Below are 20,211 nucleotides of genomic sequence, written 5' to 3'. Positions count from 1 at the left end.
CTTTTAAAGGTATCTTTTAATAAAGACTTACAAAGACTTATAATTTTCACCATAAAGTTCTTATACACCATAAAGTCCTTCTCTTGTTAGGTTTATTCCTAAATACTCAATATTTTGATACTATTTAAATATTTATTTTTTTCCATTTTCTAATTCTTTATCAATGGCACATAGAGATGCAATTGATTGTTATATTAATTTTATATCAGGTACTAGTTTTAAACATTCTTATTAATCCCAGCGATTTCTTTCTTTTTCTTGATTTCTTTTGCTAGATAACCAGAATAATCTTTAATAGAAGCAGTAATAGGAAGAAGCCTTGTTTTTCCCATTGTGTTTCAATAAGTATAATGTTTGCTATCGCATTTTTGTTAATGTTGCTATCTTTTATTACTGTATGATCATTCCCTTCTATTCTTAGTTTCCTAAGCAAAAGTATCTTTTTTTTCAGTTATATTATCTATTTATTAAGTAATATCTGCTTTAAAAATGAAACAATTACTTCTAAATATTACAGGGGTACGAACATTTTGTTTACATATATTGACTTTGCACTATCCGAGTCAGAGCTACAAGTGTGCCCATCCCCCAGAAAGTGCACACCGCACCCATTAGGTGTGAATTTACCCATCCCCTCCTCCCCCCTCCCACCTGCCCGACACCCGAGGAATGTTACTTCCGTATGTACACATAAGTGTTGATCAGTTAGTGCCAGTTTAATGGTGAGTACGTATGGTGCTTGTTTTTCCATTTCTGTGATACTTCACTTAAAAGACTGGGCTCCAGCTCCATCCAGGATAATACAAGAGGTACTATATCATCATTGTTTTTTATGGCTGAGTAGTACTCCACGATATACATACACCACATTTTATTAATCCACCCATGTATTAGTGGGCACTTGGGTTGTTTCCACATCTTTGCAATTGTGAATTGTGCTGCTATAAACATTCAAGCGCAGATGTCTTTATTATAAAATGTCTTTTTTTCCTTTGGGTAAATACCCAATAGTGGGATTGCTGGATCAAATGGTTTTCATGCTACGTATCTGATAAGGGACTGATAACTAGAATCTGTATAGAGCTCAGGAAAATTAACAAGAAAAAAAATCAAACAACCCCATTAAAGAGTGGGCAAAGGACATGAACAGAAACTTTTCAAAAGAAGACAGACTAATGGCCAACAAACATATGAAAAAATCCTCAACATATCTAATCATCAGGGAAATGCAAATGGAAACCACAATGAGATATCACTTAACTCCAGCGAGAATGGCTTTTATCAAAAAATCCCAAAACAACAAATGTAGGTGTGGATGCGGAAAGATAGGAACACTGATACACTACTGGTGGGGCAAAGGATATGAAAAGAAACTTTTCAAAAGAAAACAGATTAATGGCCAAGAAATGAATGAAAAATTGTTCAACATCTCTAATCATCAGGGAAATGCAAATCAAGACCACAGTGAGATATCATCTATCTCCAGTGAGAATGGCTTCTATCAAAAAGTCCCAAAACAACAGATGTTTGCATGGATGCAGAGAGGGAGGAACACTCATACACTGCTGGTGGGACTGCAAATTAGTACAACGTCTATGGAAAGTAATATGGAGATACCTTGAAGAACTAAGTAGAAAAGTACCTTTTTAAGACTAGTTGCATTTGAGATTTAAAAACAAAAATGCTTATATATTGACAAGTAAATTGATCTCTTTCCACAAAATTCATAGGCTCTTGATATCTTACTAAAACATGTATCTCTTGAACTTCACATAACATTGTTTTAAATAACATTCTTCCACGAATTTATATGAATCACTCCCTAAATGTTCTTCCTAAGTAAAATGAAGCTCAAAATAGATTGTTAACTGTGTATACCATTGGCAAACAGAAAATGACTACTTGTTACAATAGCCTTACTCCAGTTACCTACTAAAAGAAGCCTACATCATGAACGCATCTTGGAATTCTCTGAGTCCCACCTAAGATATTCGCGTCAGTGGCCTGCAGAGCCTAAATTTTCCTAAGTTAGTGAAGTTAATGCAAAAGACTGTGAATGCATTGTACTCCCAATTAAGAAAGGAATAAAAATTTTATCTAATATAAGTGAGGTCTCCCTCTTTCAGAGAGCATTGATGTCAGTAAAGCATAATTGCGTCAGCAAATAATTTTTAAACTCTCTGGACATTTATCTATTCTTCCTAACTAGCTCTTCTCTGCTAGAGTTTAGATTGTTCATTTATCCATCACTCAGTCATTTAGAAGATATTTTCTAAGAACCAGCTGTATCTTAGAGCTTGCAGTGGGCACTGGGGTGCGGTAGTGAGCCTGGCATTACCTGAACTTCAAGCAGTCGACAATTCAGTGGGTGACACGAACAAATACAGAAAGACTTTCCGTGTAGACCAAATGCTCTTATAAAGCTGGATATGGAGTGCAAAGGAGAGTACGTGTTCCGGTCTTGGAGAAAAAAAGAAAAGGATTTCTAAGTCTCTTGGAACACCTGAAAAATAAGTAGGAGTCAACCGGACACAGAGTGGGAAAAGCCATTGTATTGCATGTTCAAAGATCCGGAAATGGCAGAAAGTATAGTATTTTCAGAGAAATTACTGATGTTAATGTAACCTGAGGCTTAGACACGTAGAAATAGGGATGGGCCTGGGGAGGCAAAATAACGAAGGATGTTATAAATGGGGCGACCACAGAATGTACTATCGAAACTTTTGCACTTTCGAAAGTAAAAGAGATAACGCCAATACTTGTAACCTAAATTAAATGCAGAAATTCGGAATTGGAACAAACTGGACTGTCCTAGGCGAGCCAAGACGTATGACTGCCATACTAGTAAGCCGTGTCAATTTTGTTTTCTTTATCCTATTGGAAATATTGAGGAACCATTAAAGGGTCTTCGGTAAGAGGCCGGGAAGGTGGCAGAGTTAGACATTCATTCGTTTTACAAAGATTGTCCTTGCTGTGGGGTGCAGCGTTTATGGATTAGGGAAGGGGACGCAAAAAGGAAGCAGATACACATGTTGCAACAATCCAGGCAGTCAGTGAGGTTGCCACTGAACCAACAATGCAACAATGGAAATGGCACAAAGGTGACGAATTCTATAGATATTTAGTAAGTAAATTAACACGATTTGCTGACTGGGTGTCAGAAGGATTCAGTAGTGAGGAGGAAGTCGCAAACGTCAAGCACGGTGTCCGTGTTTCTGCATTGTGCAAACTGATGGGACTGTGGGATCCAACACGCAATGCAGCACCCCCTGAAGGTGTTGCTTACACGTGACCTGCACTGGATTTTTTGTATAAGTTTTCGAGGGCAGAGTAGGTGGGGTTTTTTGGTTACAAATTATTAGACTAAGCACTAAATGGTCTGAGCTGTCAGTGCTGGAACAGAAAAGAGAAAGACCAACACCAGCCAATGGACTACAAAGCCCATGCGGCACAGGCTGGTTTCTAGAATATCGATAGAACAACACTGAAGTCTGTGCGAATAAAGGCAGCATATCCATTTCCCCGGGCGTGGAAAAAGGAGAGTCCACAATCTCTGAGCAAAATCTCACACAGCATGTGTCGAAGTCCCTTAAGGAAAGCCCAAGGATTTTTCTTTTGTCACCTCTTCCTCTCTTAAATGCGCCGATAACACAGAGGTGCGAACGACATGAGAGACCACAGCAGTGGGAAAGCACGAACGCCAGAGCGCAGGCGGCATCAACCGCAGGGCATCGTCCGAGTCTCCACTGACGCCGGGGCAGACCGCACAGAGAAAAGTCGGGGACAGAAGAGCTGCGGCCACCGCGGCTCAGAGAAGCCCGGACTTGGGAGGTGAAGCAGAGGTCAGCGGGGACAAAAATTTGGCAGCATTCATCATGACATCAGACCAGGCGACAGGGGACAGGGTGCCACGGGCCGAGTCCCGTCCAAAGCCCTGGAAACAAAATTGAAAAGCTCAGCAGTGTCACCTGAGCGATCTGTGAAGGGCACTGAAACCAAGACAGGGGCCCTTGGCTTCGTCTCTCTGTGCTTGCTTGCAGCCCACCTCCCTGCAGCCGCTCTTCCGAGCAGGGGGCCTGCGTCTGCGCTGCCCCCAACGCCCCGTGTTTTCTTTCGAACCATCCGAAGGTAGGAGGGCAGTGCCAGCAGCGTGCAGCCTTTCCGCACTCTCTCTCACTTCGTGCTCCTGTGCACACCCGCCCTGCCCGCTGCCCTGCCCGCTGCCCTGCCCAGCTCGTCACCTCTTTGCACGCACGGTCTCCCTGCACGCGCCGCGTGGCGGCCCGGAGCCTCGCCTGGCTCGCAGAGAGGCTGAGTATTGACATCCCACGCCAATGCTTCACGTGTGATCTTGGGCAAATTATTGAATCTCTTTGTAACTCGGTTTGTTCCTCTGTGGGAAAAAAAAGGTAGCGAAAGTACCAAAGAAATTGAATAGTTTTGAAGAAAAAAAGTGATGATGTGTGAAAAGCACGCAGTACAGTGCCTGCCACGTAGCATGCACTCACAATGCTGGTAACCGTAATGATTGTTGCTGTTGTGCAGCTTCGCGCCCCTGTGCGGTATGTGACATTAATACGAACACACACACACACACACACACACCTACCTACATACAAAATGACTCTTAAACGTTGCATTGCTTGGTCGTGTTTATGCACTGTAACTGGCACAGCTTTCGTCCACAACTTTCGGCCTCGGGCTCAGGGCCTCATGGGACAAACCTGGACACACAACTCAGATCCATGGGAAACCTGCAGACCTTCTGTCAAGGTTCAGTCGGACAGAGCCGTCCAACGGTGCGACCCACTGCCGCGGGCCGTGCGGGTGCTCTCAGTGCCAAGGTGGGCAGCACTGTGGTCTTCTTCTCAGACACCCAAGTGAGTTTGAAGCTGTTTTATTTGTCATGTCATTTGCAAACTGGAAGGAACACCCATAACAGAGCTTTAGCAAAGTGAGCTGTGCGTGTGCGTTGCCCTGGCTGTCCGCTGTCGGGGAGCAAGCCACCCCACAGCTCCTGGATCAAGACCATGACAATGACTGATTTTCCTCCTACGTCTGCAGTTTAGGCGGAGCTCAGTAGGGGCTCATCTTTGCTCCAGATGACTTCAGTTGTGGCAGCTCAAAAGAGGGTTGAAGGCTACCCTTTGAAAAACGGATTATTCACACGGTCTGGCAGTTGGAGGTCTGGGCTGAGCTCTACCAGGGCTATGAACTGGGAGTCTGTTCCCCTCCATGTTTCCTGGACTACCTCCCAGCATGGTGGTTGGGTTCCAAGGGTGAACATTCTGTAAGAGAGACGGTTAAAAGTTGTATCACTTCCATGACCTACCTGCAAAAGTCATATAGACACTCTGGGAGGCCGCGGTGGGAGGATGACTTGAGGTCAGGAGTTCAAAACCAGCCTGAGCAAGACTCTGTCTCTACAAAAGAAAAATAGAAAAATTAGCCGGGCATGGTAGCGCGCGCCTGTAGTCCTAGCTACTCAGGAGGCTGAGGCAGGAGGATCACTTGAGCTCAGGAATTTGAGGTTGCAGTGAGCTACGATGATGCCACTGCACTCTAGCTAGGTGACAGAGCAAGACCGTGTCTCAAAAAAACCCCAAAATGGCCTATAGGTGTGCTTCTGCCCTACTCTTTAGTCAAGGCAATCAAAAAGATCCACTCCTTTTCAAGGAGAGGCGACATGAATACTTGCTGTTGGTGGGAAGTGGCAAGGTTCTGAAAGAGCGTGTGGAGTGGGAAATAGCGGGGACGGGAAAGGCATTATATATGCATGCACATATATACAATATGTGACACATATCTCATAACCTAATGTATACACTTCTATATTTATATGTACATATATCATATTCAAATATATTTCATAGTCATATATGCGTGTACATATTTACATATGTACATACACATATATGAACTGTTCGAGTTCTATATTACAACATGTGTGATAACAGCCCTCCTCTCACGCTGCCTATCTCCATTTTTCCCCCAGCAGTTATGACCACCTGGCATGTTGTGTATTTATGTGTTTGTTATCCATGTAGCCTCCATAGAATGAAGCCCCACAAAGGCCAGAACTTTATCATATTGTATTTACTGATATATCCTTATTACCCAGAACATTGCCTGGCACATAATGGAGACTCAGTTTTATTTGTTGAGTGAATGTATGTGTGCATGAATGCATGTAACCACCAATATATAGGACCCTTAATTTGCCAGCATAGGTGCTGGCTCTCGGGCTGGACCCCGAGACCGCAGTGAAAGGAGAGGTTCGTGGCTCTCTCCTCCACACGTGACCAGTTGACACACGACAAAGAACGCCAGTGAAGCTCCTGACGCTTGCACTTCCAATCCCACGGAAAATGTAACTTCTATAACCACTTTTCCTCTGCATTTTATTTCTCTTTCATCGCCCAGCCATTGCCAGGAGCTTCGGTAGAGGGGATTTTGGGATGGCAGCTGTGAAGCGTTGTGAAAACACAGTGCCAGATGCCAGGGTTTCGTTTGCCTTCCACACGCTGGAATTACGAAGCCTCGTAAAGTCGCAGTTAATCAGCTGCCTGCTTTGCCTGTAGGTGTTTGCAGTAGCTCATAACAGCATTTATTACAGAGAGTGTGGGAGTCGCTACTCACACAGCTTTTGGCACATTAAGGGTCAAGCAAAAATCATGAGAAAAGACCTTGTTTGGCTTTAGAAAAATTAAAGCCCTCAAAGCATAAAAAGCAATAAAAGATGATTATGTGCCTTTTGTCAGATATGAGATACGTTGTAATGAATCCCTTGTGACAAGCACCGCCGCAGCTTTAGTTGTCAACACCTTATGCTGAATGCTAAATGGTACAGGATTTACAGAACATAAGGATGCTGCTTACAAGGCACTAAGGATGCCTTGGTGAGAGCCGCCACAAAATCAAATTTATTTCGTTATTACAAGTTTAAAATTTCAGATTTCTGGGCTGAAGAAAATGATATTTTTCTTCCAAAGCGAGCTTACTGGTTTTATGGATTCTCTTCTATTTTGATTTTACATGCGGGTGTGGGGGAAGTAAATTTCTTTAATGACAATCTTGTTTCTTCTACTAGAAAAGTTTTCCATTTTATTTTCCCTTAAATATACTGAAAATTTACTTTTAACATATTTGTTCTAGTACCAACTTATCAAATTTATTCTACTGTAGTTTTTGGCTATTTTGGTGCTTTAAATGAATTTTTGTCTAGGAATAATGTTCTTTAAATGGATCTGTATTTAGGTAAACTCTAAGAGGGCACATCCTGCAAATATACCCATCAAAGTTAAGTGTGTAACTGATGAACACTAGAATGCTCACGTGGCAGTAATATTCTCCAGGCATTGGGGGGGAAAGGGGAGCAAACCCACAACTAAGGGACACAGTGAGCATTGTAGAAGGGAAGGGCAAGCCTCTGACCCTCGCTTGGGTGAGGCAAAGACATAAAATGTAACCAAAATGTTTGTACCCTCATAATACCCTGAAATAAAAAAAAAAGTTAAGTGTGATGGGAAAGGTCATCTGATAACTGATAAGAATGGAATCTGGCAAGCTGGGGTGATGAACGTGGTGAGTAATAAATATATATCTATATATAGAGAGAGATTTAGATATATGTACCTTTTGTATAATTTTAGCTATCATAATTTTCCAGAACTTGTTACCCTTTTCAGAGGAGAAACATTTTTAATTAATTTAATTTTTGGGACTCTATATTTACTGTTATTCATGGCTTTAGTATAATATTGGTCATTTATTCTTAACATTTGGTAAGAATAATCTCTATTATTTCCATTTGAATATTATCTCAGATTCCTTAGCCTAGTACATTCATTTGGGGTAATATTTAAAATATTACGAGGTCACTTGTTACTTTTATAGCATATGTTGTCTTCTCATCCCACAGACTACCATGTGTTTTAAAAGCTGGTAAAATCATTTAAAATCAGCACTGTGGAAAGTTGGGCAAGAGTTGGGCCAATTAGAGTCTCATAAAATGATTTGGAAGCCAACTGCCATGTGAAGATTGTTTTTATTCACTCCCTCAGAATCAGAATATTATGATCAGTTTGTACAGGACCAGATGCCAAAGCCATGTGGAGCTTTACATACCCCGGTCAACAAGAAGTTCTCTTTTTAGTTTATCTTTGATGATGTCTGATTTTAATCTCAATACACATTGTGTGTTGCAAGGATTATCTATAGGTTGAAATAGTACATTGAGCATGTTTAACTAATAGATTTTGTCATTTAATCGTGACCTTTCATGTAGAGAAGTGAGAATCAATGTAAGCACAAAGGTAAGTTTTAATACGGTCTCCTCACCCAAAAGCAAATGAATAAGACTCTTGCCCTGATTATTTATTTCTTTATTTTCTATGTCAGCTGAAAGGACTGAGTTTATTGTAGTGAAATAAATAAAATATTGTATTCTAATCATTTTATTTGTCTTCCTCTTCCAATCAAAACCTGTTTTTCAAGTGGGAATTGTATCTCTTTTTCTATTTTTAACTTACTTTCCTTAATAGCTAACAGAGTATTTAGCATGTGGTAGTCCTACATAAATACTTGACAAACGAATGAATGAAGTCAAACTCTAGCCCCAGAAAAAGAAACCATGCTTGCTGAAAAGTAGATGTCTATTTTGTACAGTGAAGGAAATTCCAACATGTGCAGATTACATTTATCGAGCCCTTGCTATGAAGATGTGATGTGCCCCTCCCCTTGCTTGATTTCCACTGAGTTTTACTTCCCTTTGTGCACATGCGTACTCATCATTTACTTCCAATTTAATAGTGAGCATATGTGGTGTTTGTTTTTCCATTCTTGAGATACTTCACTTAGGAGAATGGTCTTCAGTTCCATCCAGATTGTTGCAAAAGGTATTAATTCATCTTTTTTATGGCCGGGTAGTACTCCATGGTATACGTATATCACATTTTATTAATCCACTCATAAATCGATGGACACTTGGGTTGATTCCACATCTTTGCAATTGTAAATTATGCTGCAACAAACATCCAAGTGCATGTGTCTTTTTGATGAAAAGTTTTCTTTTCCTTTGGGTAGATACCCAATAGTGAGATTCCAGGATCAAATGGCAGGTCCACTTTTAGGCCTTTAAGAAATCTCCATACTGTTTTCCATAGGGTTTGTACTAATTTGCAGCCCCACTAACAGTGTATAAGCATTCCTTTCTCTCTGCATCCATGCCAGCATGTACTGTTTTTGGACTTTTTAATAAAAGCCGTTCTAACTGGGGTAGGGTGATATCTCATTATGGTTTTAATTTGCATTTCCCTGATGATAAGTGATGTTGAGCATTATGTTTATTGGCCATTTGTCTTTCTTCTTTTGAGAAGCTTGTGTTCATGTCTTTTGCTCACTTTTTAATAGGGTTGTTTGTTTTTGTCTTTCTGATTAGCTTGAGTTCTTTATAAATTCTGGATTTTAGCCCTCTACTGGATGTATGGCTTACAATTATTTTCTCCCACTCTGTAGGTTGTCTATTTGATTGTTTACTTAGCCATGTAGTAGCTTTTTAGCTTAATAAAATCTCATTTATTTATTTTTATTCTTGCCATGATTGCCATTGAGGTCTTAGTCACAAATTCTTTACCTAGGGTGGTATCTATGAGTTTTTCCTAAAATTTCCTCTAGAACTCTAATGGTTTCATGCCTTAGATTTAAGCCTTTTATCCATTTTGAATTAATATTTGAAAGTGGTGAGAGGTAGGGATCCTGTTTCATTCTTCTGTATGTAACTATCTAATTTTCCCAGCACCATTTATTAAACAAGACTTCTTTTTCCCAGTGTATGTTGTTGCTTTTTTGAAAATCAATTGGTTGTAGGTAGATGGTTTTATATCTGGGTTCTCTGTTCTGTTCCATTGGGCTATGTCTCTACTTTTGTGCCTATACCGTGCTGTTTTGGTTACTATTGCCTTGTAGTATAGTTTGAAGTCTGGTAATGTGATGCCTCCGCATTCATTCTTTTTGCTTAAGATTACTTTGGCTATGCAGGCTCTTTTCTGATTCCAAACCAAGTGTGAAATTATTTTTTCTAGATCTGTGAAGTATAACACTGGTAATTTGATGGGGATTGCATTGAACCTGTAAATCACTTTGGATAGTATGGACATTTTAACAATGTTAATTCTACCGATCCATGAGCATGATATGTTTTTCCATTTATTTGTATCCTCTGTGAGTTATTTCCTCAGAGTTTCATAGTTCTCCTTGTAGAGATCTTCCACCTCCTTGGTTAAGTATATTCCTAGGTATTTTATTTTCTCTGTAGCTCTTGTGGATGGTATTGAGCGTTTGATTTGATTCTCAGTTTGAATGTTATTGGTCTATAGAAATGGTACTGATTTATGTACATTTATTTTGTATCCTGAGACTTTGTTGAAATTGTTTATCAACTCAGGAGGTTCTTGGTGGAATATTTAGGGTTTTCTAGATACAAGATCATATGGTCAGCAAAGAGCAATAGTTTGACCTCCTCTTTTCCAATTTGGATACATTTTATTTTATTCTCTTGCCTGATTGTTCTGGCTGGGACTTGCAGCAGTGTGTTGAATAGAAGTGGTGACAGTGGGTATCCTTGTCTCATTCTAGTTTTTAGTGGAAATGCTTTTATCTCTTATCCATTCAATATGATGCTGGCTGTGGGTTTGTCATCTATGGCTTTTATAATTCTGAGCTATGTTCCTTCTATGCCTAGTTTGTTTGAGGGTTTTTATCATGAAAGGGTACTGAATTTTTTCAAGTGCTTTTTCTGTGTCTATTGAGATGATCATATGGTCTTTGTGGTGAATTATATTTATTGATTTACATATGTTGAACCATCCTTACATCCCTGGGATGAAGCCCAGTTAGTCCTGGCGGATTCATTTTTTTTTTTTTTTTTTTTTTTTTTTTTTTTGGTGTGCTGTTGATTTTGGTTTGCTAGCGTTTTGTTTAGGATTTTTGCATCTATACTCATAAGGGATATTGTTCTGTATTTTTCTTTTTTTCTAGTGTCCTTTTCTGGCTTTGATATCAAGGTGGTACTGGCTTCCTAGAATAAGTTGGGGATGATTCCCTCCTTCTCAATAGTACAGAATAATTTTTGTAGTGTGGATACCAGGTCTTCTTTGTAGGTCTGACAAAATTCAGCTGTGAACCCATCTGGCTCATGGCTTTATTTTTGTTGTTGGGAGGTTTTTTTATTACTATTTCCATCTCGCTATTCATTATTGGTCTGTCCAAGAGTTCTATTTATTCCTGGTTGAGTCTTGGGAGCTTTTTGTTTCCAGGAATTTATCCATTTCCTGTATGTTCTCTGGTTATGTGCATAAAGATTTACATAGTATTCGTGGATGTTGTTTTGTATTTCTGCAGTTTCAGTCATAATGGCTCCTTTTTCATTTCTGACTGAGCATATTTGGATCTTTTCTCTTCTGTTCTTGCTTAATCTAGCAAGAGGTATGTCAATTTTGTTTATATTTTCAAAGAACCAATTTTTTGTTTCATTGATCCTCTGTATTATTTTTTTGTTTTCCAATTTATCATGAAGGATGCTTCTAATTTTTAAAGGGACATTCCAAATGTACAGCACATGCCTAATCATTTCAATCACTTTTATTAATAACAAAACCATAAATCATTTGAATAGTCACGTGAAGTTATGGAGACAAAATGTGACCTATGTTAAATCCAGCCAAGCTTCATCTCTTTCCCTAGATGCTTTTGCACAAATGGAACTCTCACTGGTATCGTTTAGCTTTCTCTGTGAGCATCAGTATGCTCCATAACTGTAGACTGCGTGTCACCTTCAGAGATTATAAACAAACACTAGCAATTCTGAGGACAACAGGTTTCTGTACTTTCTCAGTTAATTTTGTCTTCTAAGAACATATAGTGGAACTGATTTCAGAAAGACAAAAACAGAAATACACTTTCTTTCTTGTTTTTAAAGATGGAGAGAAAATGCTTTATTATTTTATTGTCTTTCACTGTATTATAATACTTGATGTAATTAAGAATATCTTTTGAACTATAAAAGATACAGAAATGTTAAAAGAGAAGCAATGCTCATAGTTTTTAAAAAAATAATTGTGTCTAATTTTATTCAGAAATTCTTTATTGCACCTAAATTTTATGATTATTGCTTTCTTTGCATTTTAAAGTAGTTGCAATAAGTTTCATTTTAAATCAATTTATTATTTATTACATATGTTCTATTTCCCCAGTTATTCTTTTAGTACTATGTGTCATTGAACACTTATAGATGGCACAAATATATTATCGATCTATAACATAATAAAGTATTTAAATAAAAACTTTGAAACTACTTATTTGCACAGGCATCAAATGCAAATTTATTAAGGTTAATGCATATTATTGAAAATTACATTCTTTTTTTCAGATCCAAGAAATTGGCAGAAATTATGAGCAAGAAAATGATTATGAACAGGATATTATCTCATTCTCCACATATATTCCTTGTAAGTTTTCCATATGTTACGTATATAAGTGACTTTTATGTTATGGTATATGTAACTGGAAAGGTAAGCTGAAGAGAATATTGAAAGGTGGTTAACTAAATGGCTTTTAATTTATAATATGGTAGAGATACTACTACATTGTGTTGCGAATTTAAATATTTGTAATAAGTTCAAGGTTTAATAATCAAACACTAGTTTTTCCTACCCAAAAAGAATGCACAAGTCCTGTTGCTATAAATACTCTATTTTGCAACTATATGTTTTCATTTTTGTTTTTTTTAAACATAACCATATTCTTTGCAGACCTTAGTTTTCTCAGTTATGAAATGAGATGGTAAGACTAGGACACTCTAAGGTCCTCCCTGGTTCTAATAGTTGTAATTCTATTAATGCATTCTAATGTCCTAAGACGAATGCGGAGTGTTCCTGCATGTATGTAAACTCTCCCTCTTATGCCAAGTTTCACCTGTTTGCAATGGCTTGCTCCACATCTTTACCGGCATGTCTGATAGGCATCTCACACACAACATTTTTGAAAACGCTGCTTCCCTCCATTCCCAAACCTCTCCCCCCGCCCCGCTGACTTCCCCCATCTCAGTACATGAAAACTCCTTCCTTCTTTTGTTCAAATCATTTCAAATTCTTGGATTCATCCTTGGCTTTTTCACTTTTCTCCTACCCCATATCCAATTTGTCATACAATACTGTTGATTTACTTCAAAATATTGCCAGCACTTAAGCATTTCTCTCCTCTTTCATTGTTATTTATCCTAGTCTACGCTATCATCAGCTCTCCCCTGGATTATTGCAATATCACAGTAGAGAAATGAAAGGCTAAATATCCTATAATGCTCAGGACAGGCTCTCACAACAAAGGATTATCCAAATGTCAGTAGTCCAAAATGTCAGTAGTATTACTATTGCCAAGAAACACTACAATAGCAGTTTCCCTGTTTGCTGCCCCTACTGTTCTATGCTTCATGTAGGAGCTAATTGCTCACTCTTCTGTTCCAATCCCTCCAACACTTTCCCATTGTACTCATAATCCTTCTCATCACCTACAAGTCCCTAGATAATCTTTCTGGTCCCATCTCTGACCCCTCCCTTGCTCATTCGCAGCCACGGTGCCATTTCACACAGCAAGGGTGCTCCTGCCTCAGGGCACTGAGCTCCTCTGAGCTTCCTGCATATATCCACACAGCTTGTTTCATCATTTCTTCCTTCATAATATGACCCCCTCCTCTGTGATTGCTTTTAAATTCCCTTTTGCTGCTTTTTATCTTCATTGCAGTTATCGATATTTAATGTTATATTTTATATATTATATCTGATGGTTGTTTGTTGCCTGTCCTCTCCTTCTAAAATATATACTGAAAGGGATCAATACTTTTTTGTTTTTATTACATCTCCAGCATTGGTAACAGTACATAGTCTAAGCTCAATTAAACATTATTGGAGATAGGTTTTTCAAATGGCAGGCTGACCTACAAATCAAATAAAATTGAATGTAATTATTTAATAAATAACTAGCATACTTTGGCAAAATTAGTAAACTCCTTCAAACATTATTGCAGAATGCAAAAATGCTAAATATTAAATTAATGGATTAATGCACCAAGTTTGAAAGTTATATATCTTATCATTTTTCATGACAATAAAAAATGATAATAAAGGCCATTATTGATAATGACTTTATTCATCATGACATTTAACTTTCAGAAGAACTGACTCTATAAGAAAACATTATTTTGGTTCCTGGTAAAGAAAGGTCTCATTTCTACAGTTTGGAACTGTGGACTATGTTGTCTATGGTCTATGAAGCGCCGTGTGACTCGGCTCAGGCCCAGGCTCCTTCAGGAGAGAGCGGGTGAAGCATAGAACGTCCAAAATCAGCAAATTCCATTACTAGGAAGCATGTTAAAACCCACCAACCCACTAAACCAGACTTTTCGGGTCTGCATTCCGGGTCTGGGCGTATTTGACAAGTAGCATGGAGACACTGCTGTTTATTCGGGGTTAAGAAATACTGAATCCATAAACAGAAGTGTGGCTAGGAGTAATTTCCTACAGCGTGAATATGATTCTAAGTTGACCGATTTGCCCAGAGTGAAACAGCGAAGTCCCTTTGCCAGCCTGAGCAATAATTTTTCACTCATTCCGTCATCTCCTCCATCAACATTTCTAGATGCTACTTTTGTTCAGGCTCAGTGTTTTGTGTTAAGGGTAAAAAGAAGAATGATGTCTGTGTAGATAAATTGTGCAAAAATGAACGTACATCTGCTGTGCCCAGGCTGGTAATTAGAGCATCTTGGTTCAGTTGTAGTACTACTGGAAGTGATATCTTCTTTCTCACATGAAAGACAAAAAGAAAATGAAAAGAAAACTTTGTGTAGTGATGTGGAATACCATCATCAGCAGGATTTTTCCACATGACTAATTTGTCCCCATTTTAGAAAAATTCCAACAACGTAATTCTTCATTTAAAATAAATTCCTTCTCTACACTCTGCTGTTTGGTTTTTTAGCTATATTTTAGTTTAGCAACATTTCAGTACCATTACTTGCACTGACAATACAACAACTCACATATTCTAAAGTCTGTTATAGAAGTTCCAAAAGTCTGTTTTACGTTTTTTTGAATCTCTTTTTTTTTGAGAAAATTTTTATAAAGAAAAATTAATAAAAGATTTTTGAAGATTTAGTTATTACATTATAATTTCTTTTTTTCTATTTTCTTCCTGAGTGGTTAAAGAGCATTTATTGTATATCATATAAAAAAAAAATGATGGCTCGGTTCTTTGAGTAGAGGGAATTTGAGTCTTTTGGTTAAATTTTAGGGTAGAGTGCATTTTACGTGTGAAAGAACTGAGCTTCTGAAAAATCTGCCTACTATTGGTGATTTGGATGCCTTCCCATCAAAAAATATTAATCTTTTGTCCAAGTAATGTTTTCTAAACTAATATAATATCTGTAATCAATTTATTATGATAAACTATGAAATTATTATAGCATCTATAAAAATTAATATGTATATAAATATATATAAAAATTACAACTAAATAAGAGTCACAGATTAATTCGCAATCTTTATTTACAAGTTAGTCAAGATTTATTTCTTTTCCCTTTTCTTTACCTTTCCTATCACTTATTACTTACTTTATTAGGTCAGTTATACTGTTTTGTAATAAAAATGCAATGATACTATCAAATATATGTGAATCTGCTCGAACAGTAACTCTAAAGAATCATAATGTCATATGCATGAGTGTGTCGTATACTGATGGAGCAAGATATAATGAAGCTTTGTCACTTTGGTAGGTACTTTAAAAGCCCAGAAATAAATGACTGTTGACTAAAAGTTATGCATTTGACAGCTTTCCCCTATATCAGGTCATAAAAGTTTTATTAGCAGTACTACTATTTCTATACGAATTTACAAACATGAAACGCCTCCAGATGGTGCGTTTAAATGAAATCATACCATTTTCATCACGACAGCTGCAGAGAGCCCAGCATCGCATCATGACAGCGGGAAGACACTGGCGCAGAGCGCAGAGGGAGCGGAGGAGAATGAGTCTGCAGGGGGAGGAAGGGAGGATGGATCAGCCGGGGATGCTGAGCGCAGCCCACCAGAGGCCGACAGCGGGAGCTCCGAGGACCAGTATGAAGACTTGTATGTGTTCATTCCTGGAGTGGATGCAGCAAGTAATTCCCAAGAGCCACCTGTGAGCAGCAGACCCCCTCCCCCCCCACCGCGACCTGCAGCTGCTGCCTTCCAACTGGAAAAACCTCACTGCACTTCACCAGGTAAGTTTAAGGTATAAAAAAAGCCACCTTGACGGGCTTACATAGCATACGGTACAGGGGCAAATCTATGCAGAGATCAGCTTTTGAAACCAAGAGCAACTTTCCTCCTGTTCTTTGATAACCAGGGCCTGGGAAAGGAAGAAAGAGACACCTGCCGCCACCTCTTTCTTTTGTTCCTTCCTTCTTTTCTTCTCTCTCTCTCTCTCTCTCTCTCTCTCTCTCTCTCTCTCTGTCTCTCTCTCTCTCCTGAAACAAAATCTCATTTAAGAAAGTAAAGAAAGAAAACTTGAAGGCGTCTGTAGTTCTTCACATAAAACGAACCTCAGGCATCCTGTGGAAAAGCAAATGACAACATTGCTTTTAAAAAAATACTATTAATCTTCAGCCAAGAGGGAAAGGCTGATGTTTCACAGACAATTTGCAAACGACCTTGGGCACTTCATTCATTCGGTAGCTGCGGAAGAACTAGGAGGGGGAGGGTTGATCGCACCCTGCCCTGAGCCCAGAGTCCCAGAAAGCTCGGTCCACGGCCCAAGTGGGGGCGCAGCTAACTCAGCTGTCCCTGGCCTTGCTCCCAGATGCGGGAGTTGGAGAGTGTGGGGACAGGGTGGGAAGGAGGCCTTCCAGCCTTGCAGAGGCATAAAGAGGACTCCCCACGTGGGGCTTCTCTGCCCGGAGTTAACAACAGCCAGAAACACTTCCAGTCTCACTCTTAGCGTCACTAATGATCATGCACGTTTTCGTCATTATTCTATATTTACTTTCCAAAGTCATAAAATGTTCTTATGAAAAAAATTCAGTAAGAAAGATGGGGAAAAATGCCCATTATCAAAACCCTGTTTCTTTTAGGACTTTTAGGACTGTCTTTTAGGACTTTTCCCGTTTTTACACACCCTTGCCCCAATTATTTCAAAAGTTGGAATTATACAAGTCATTTATTTTAATCTTTGTTTATTAATGTACCACCTGAATTGAGAAGGCTTAAGTCCCATTCTTAACTGAAAAGTATAATCGGATACTTTGGAAAATAAAAAGTAAAATGTATTATTTCTAGTGCAAGGCCAACTTTAGAAAGAGTTAGGAAGAGAGGTGGGTGGGGAAACTGAGTTAACAACTCAGGAAATCAGTTCATAAAAGTAAGAGAGCTGACACATTCTGCTAAAAATGAAACACTGAGAAAGTGGTTCCCACACACTTACTCCAGGCTCACCTGTGATGCTGTCAGGGAAACAGAAGTCAGAAAAGTTAGAATCTTAAAACCATATTGTTCACAGGGGAAAAGGCAACTTGTGGTGATTTTAAGGTTAGTGCTAGGATTTTAGATAATTAATACTTCTTAGGTTAGACTAACTGAAACAATAAAATTTAAAACTCTGTTGGGAGCTTCCCTTGGCCTTCTGTCATAAACCTACCTGTAACAATTGCTGAATCTTGTTTTAATAATATCCTAATAATACCCTTTTATTGAGCTCTACTATTTATCTTTCCCCTTAGCTTCTAAGTTTTTCCACTAAAATCCCCATAAGTAAACTAATTTTTTTGGGGGGGTGGGGATCAGATTCTCACTCACCAAAGAGCAAATTGGAAAAAAAAGAGAGAGAGAGAGAAACTCTCATTGGTCTTGTAGAGAGACATAAAATCTGTTTTCAATTTATGTATTAATCAAAGTATATCATATCTTTGTCCTCTAAATAACTGCTACTAAATATCTTTACACATTTTTTGTAAAAATATGTAAAAATTGTACTGAACATAAAAACCACAAAAAAAAGTGAAACCTATAATTTTATTCTTTTCAGATAAATTAATTCTCTAACCACTGATTGTCCATGCTGCCTTTTATGTCATGAATTCTACTTTTGGTGTCCTTTAGCTATGAGTAAAGCTCATGTTGGCTTGTAGAAATTAAGAGTTGCATATTTCAAGGTCAGCCTGCGATAGCCAGAGACCAGCTGTTGGGAAACCAAGTGATGGTGCCTTTGGCTATTTCCCCCTGTCATTTTCAGAGAAATTTAATTCAAGACAAAACATCCAGTGCAAGCAATATGAAAGGTAAAACAACTTCAAATGAAGAAAAAAAAAATCTAAGAGTATTATGCTCGAAAAATGTAAGTTTTCAAACCGGAGTTTGAAACTGAGATTTATAACTCAACTTCCTGATACCAGATCATTCATTTTCTATATCCATATCTATATTATTGTTATATATATATTATTATCATATTATATTCACAAAATAATATGGAAATGTGGAAAATATTTATGCATTTCAAAGAAATCCATGTCTTTTGATTTCAAAGTATTAAAGGGGTACAAATGTTTTTGCTTATATGGATTGCTTTTGTAATGTTTGAGTGACAGCTATAAGTATGCCCATCACCCAAAGAGTGTTCACTGTACCCATTAGGTAGGTTTTTGCCACTTCCTTCCTCCCCCACCCCCACTTGATTTCCACTGAGTTTTACTTCCCTCTGTGCACATATGTGCTTATCGGTTAGTTCCAATTTAATATGAGTACATGTGGTGTTTGTTTTTCCATTCCTTGGATACTTAACTTAGGATAATTGTCTCCATTTTCTATCCAAATTGTTACAAAAGACATTAATTCAACCAATTTTATGGCTGAGTAGTACTCCATGCCATACATATACCACATTTGTTAATCCACTCATGAGTCGATGGGCACTTAGATTGATTTCACATCTTTGTAATTGTGAATGGTGCTGCAATAAACATTTGAGTACAGGTGTCTTTTAGATACAATGACTTCTTTTCCTTTGGATACTTACCCAGTAGTGGTATTGCTGGATCCAATGTTAGGTCTAATTTTAATTCTCTGAGGAATCTCCATACTGTTTTCCATAAAGATTTTACTGTTTTGCAGTACCACCAACAATGCATCAGTGTTCCTTTCTCTCTGCATCCACACCAACATTGGCTGGTTTTGACTTTTTAATAAAAGCCATTCTATCTAGGGTAAGGTTATAGCTCATTGTGGCTTTAATTTGCATTTCCCTGATGATTAGTGACATTGAGCATTGTTTCATATGTTTATTGGCCATTTGTACATCTTCTTTTGAAAGGCTTCTGTTCATGTCTTTTGCCCACTTTGTAATGGGTTTATTTGTTTTTTGTCTTGCTGACATCAGCTTGAGTTCTTTGTAGATTCTGTATATTAGCCCTTTATCAGATATATAGCTTATGAATATTTTCTCCCATTCTGCACGTTGTCTATTTGCTCTGTTGATTATTTCCTTACCTGTGCAGAAGATTTTTCGTTTAATCAAATCCTATTTATTTTCATTGTTGCTGTGCTTACCATTGGGGTCTTAGACATAAATTCCTAGGTAACATCTAGAAGAGTTTTTATCTACATTTTCCTCTACAGTTCCTATGGTTTCATGTCTTAGATTTAAGTCTTTTATCCATTTCAAACTAATTTTGTGAATACTGAGAGATAGGGGTCCTGTTTCATTCTTCTGTATGTGGCTATCCAATTTTCCCAGCACCATTTATTGAATAGAGCTTCATTTCCCTAGTGTGCATTCGTGTCTGCTTTATCAAAGATCACTTGCTATAGGTAGATGGTTTTATATCTGGGTTCTCTATTTGGTTCCATTGGTCTATGTCTCTATTTTTGCATCAGTATCATGCTGTTTTGGTTACTATAGCCTTGTACTATAGTTTGAAATCTGATAATGTGATACCTCCACATTTGTTCTTTTTGCTTAAGAATGCTTTGGCTACTCAGGCTCTTTCTGTTTCCAAACAAAGCATAGAATTAATTTTTCTAGATTTGTGAACTATGATGTTGGTATTTTGATGGGGATTGCATTGAATCTGTAAATCACTTTGGGTAGTATGGACATTTTAACAATGTTGATTATACCAATCCATGA

The 20,211-nt window shown here is 38.1% G+C and overlaps 1 protein-coding gene across 1 annotated transcript in view; it reads left to right on the top strand.

Moving 5' to 3' along the window:
- Nucleotides 1-20,211, top strand: part of BANK1 (B-cell scaffold protein with ankyrin repeats 1) — a 269,577-nt gene that overhangs the window by 202,041 nt on the left and 47,325 nt on the right. Inside the window, 2 exon segments of the mRNA XM_012655372.1 lie at nt 12,428-12,506; nt 16,004-16,312. Coding sequence (XP_012510826.1) covers nt 12,428-12,506; nt 16,004-16,312 — 388 coding nt within the window.

Source organism: Propithecus coquereli, unplaced genomic scaffold (genome assembly GCF_000956105.1).
Source record: "Propithecus coquereli isolate 6110/MARCELLA unplaced genomic scaffold, Pcoq_1.0 Scaffold475, whole genome shotgun sequence".
Classification (NCBI taxonomy): Eukaryota; Metazoa; Chordata; class Mammalia; order Primates; family Indriidae; genus Propithecus; species Propithecus coquereli.
This window is presented reverse-complemented; position numbering and strand designations above follow the sequence as displayed.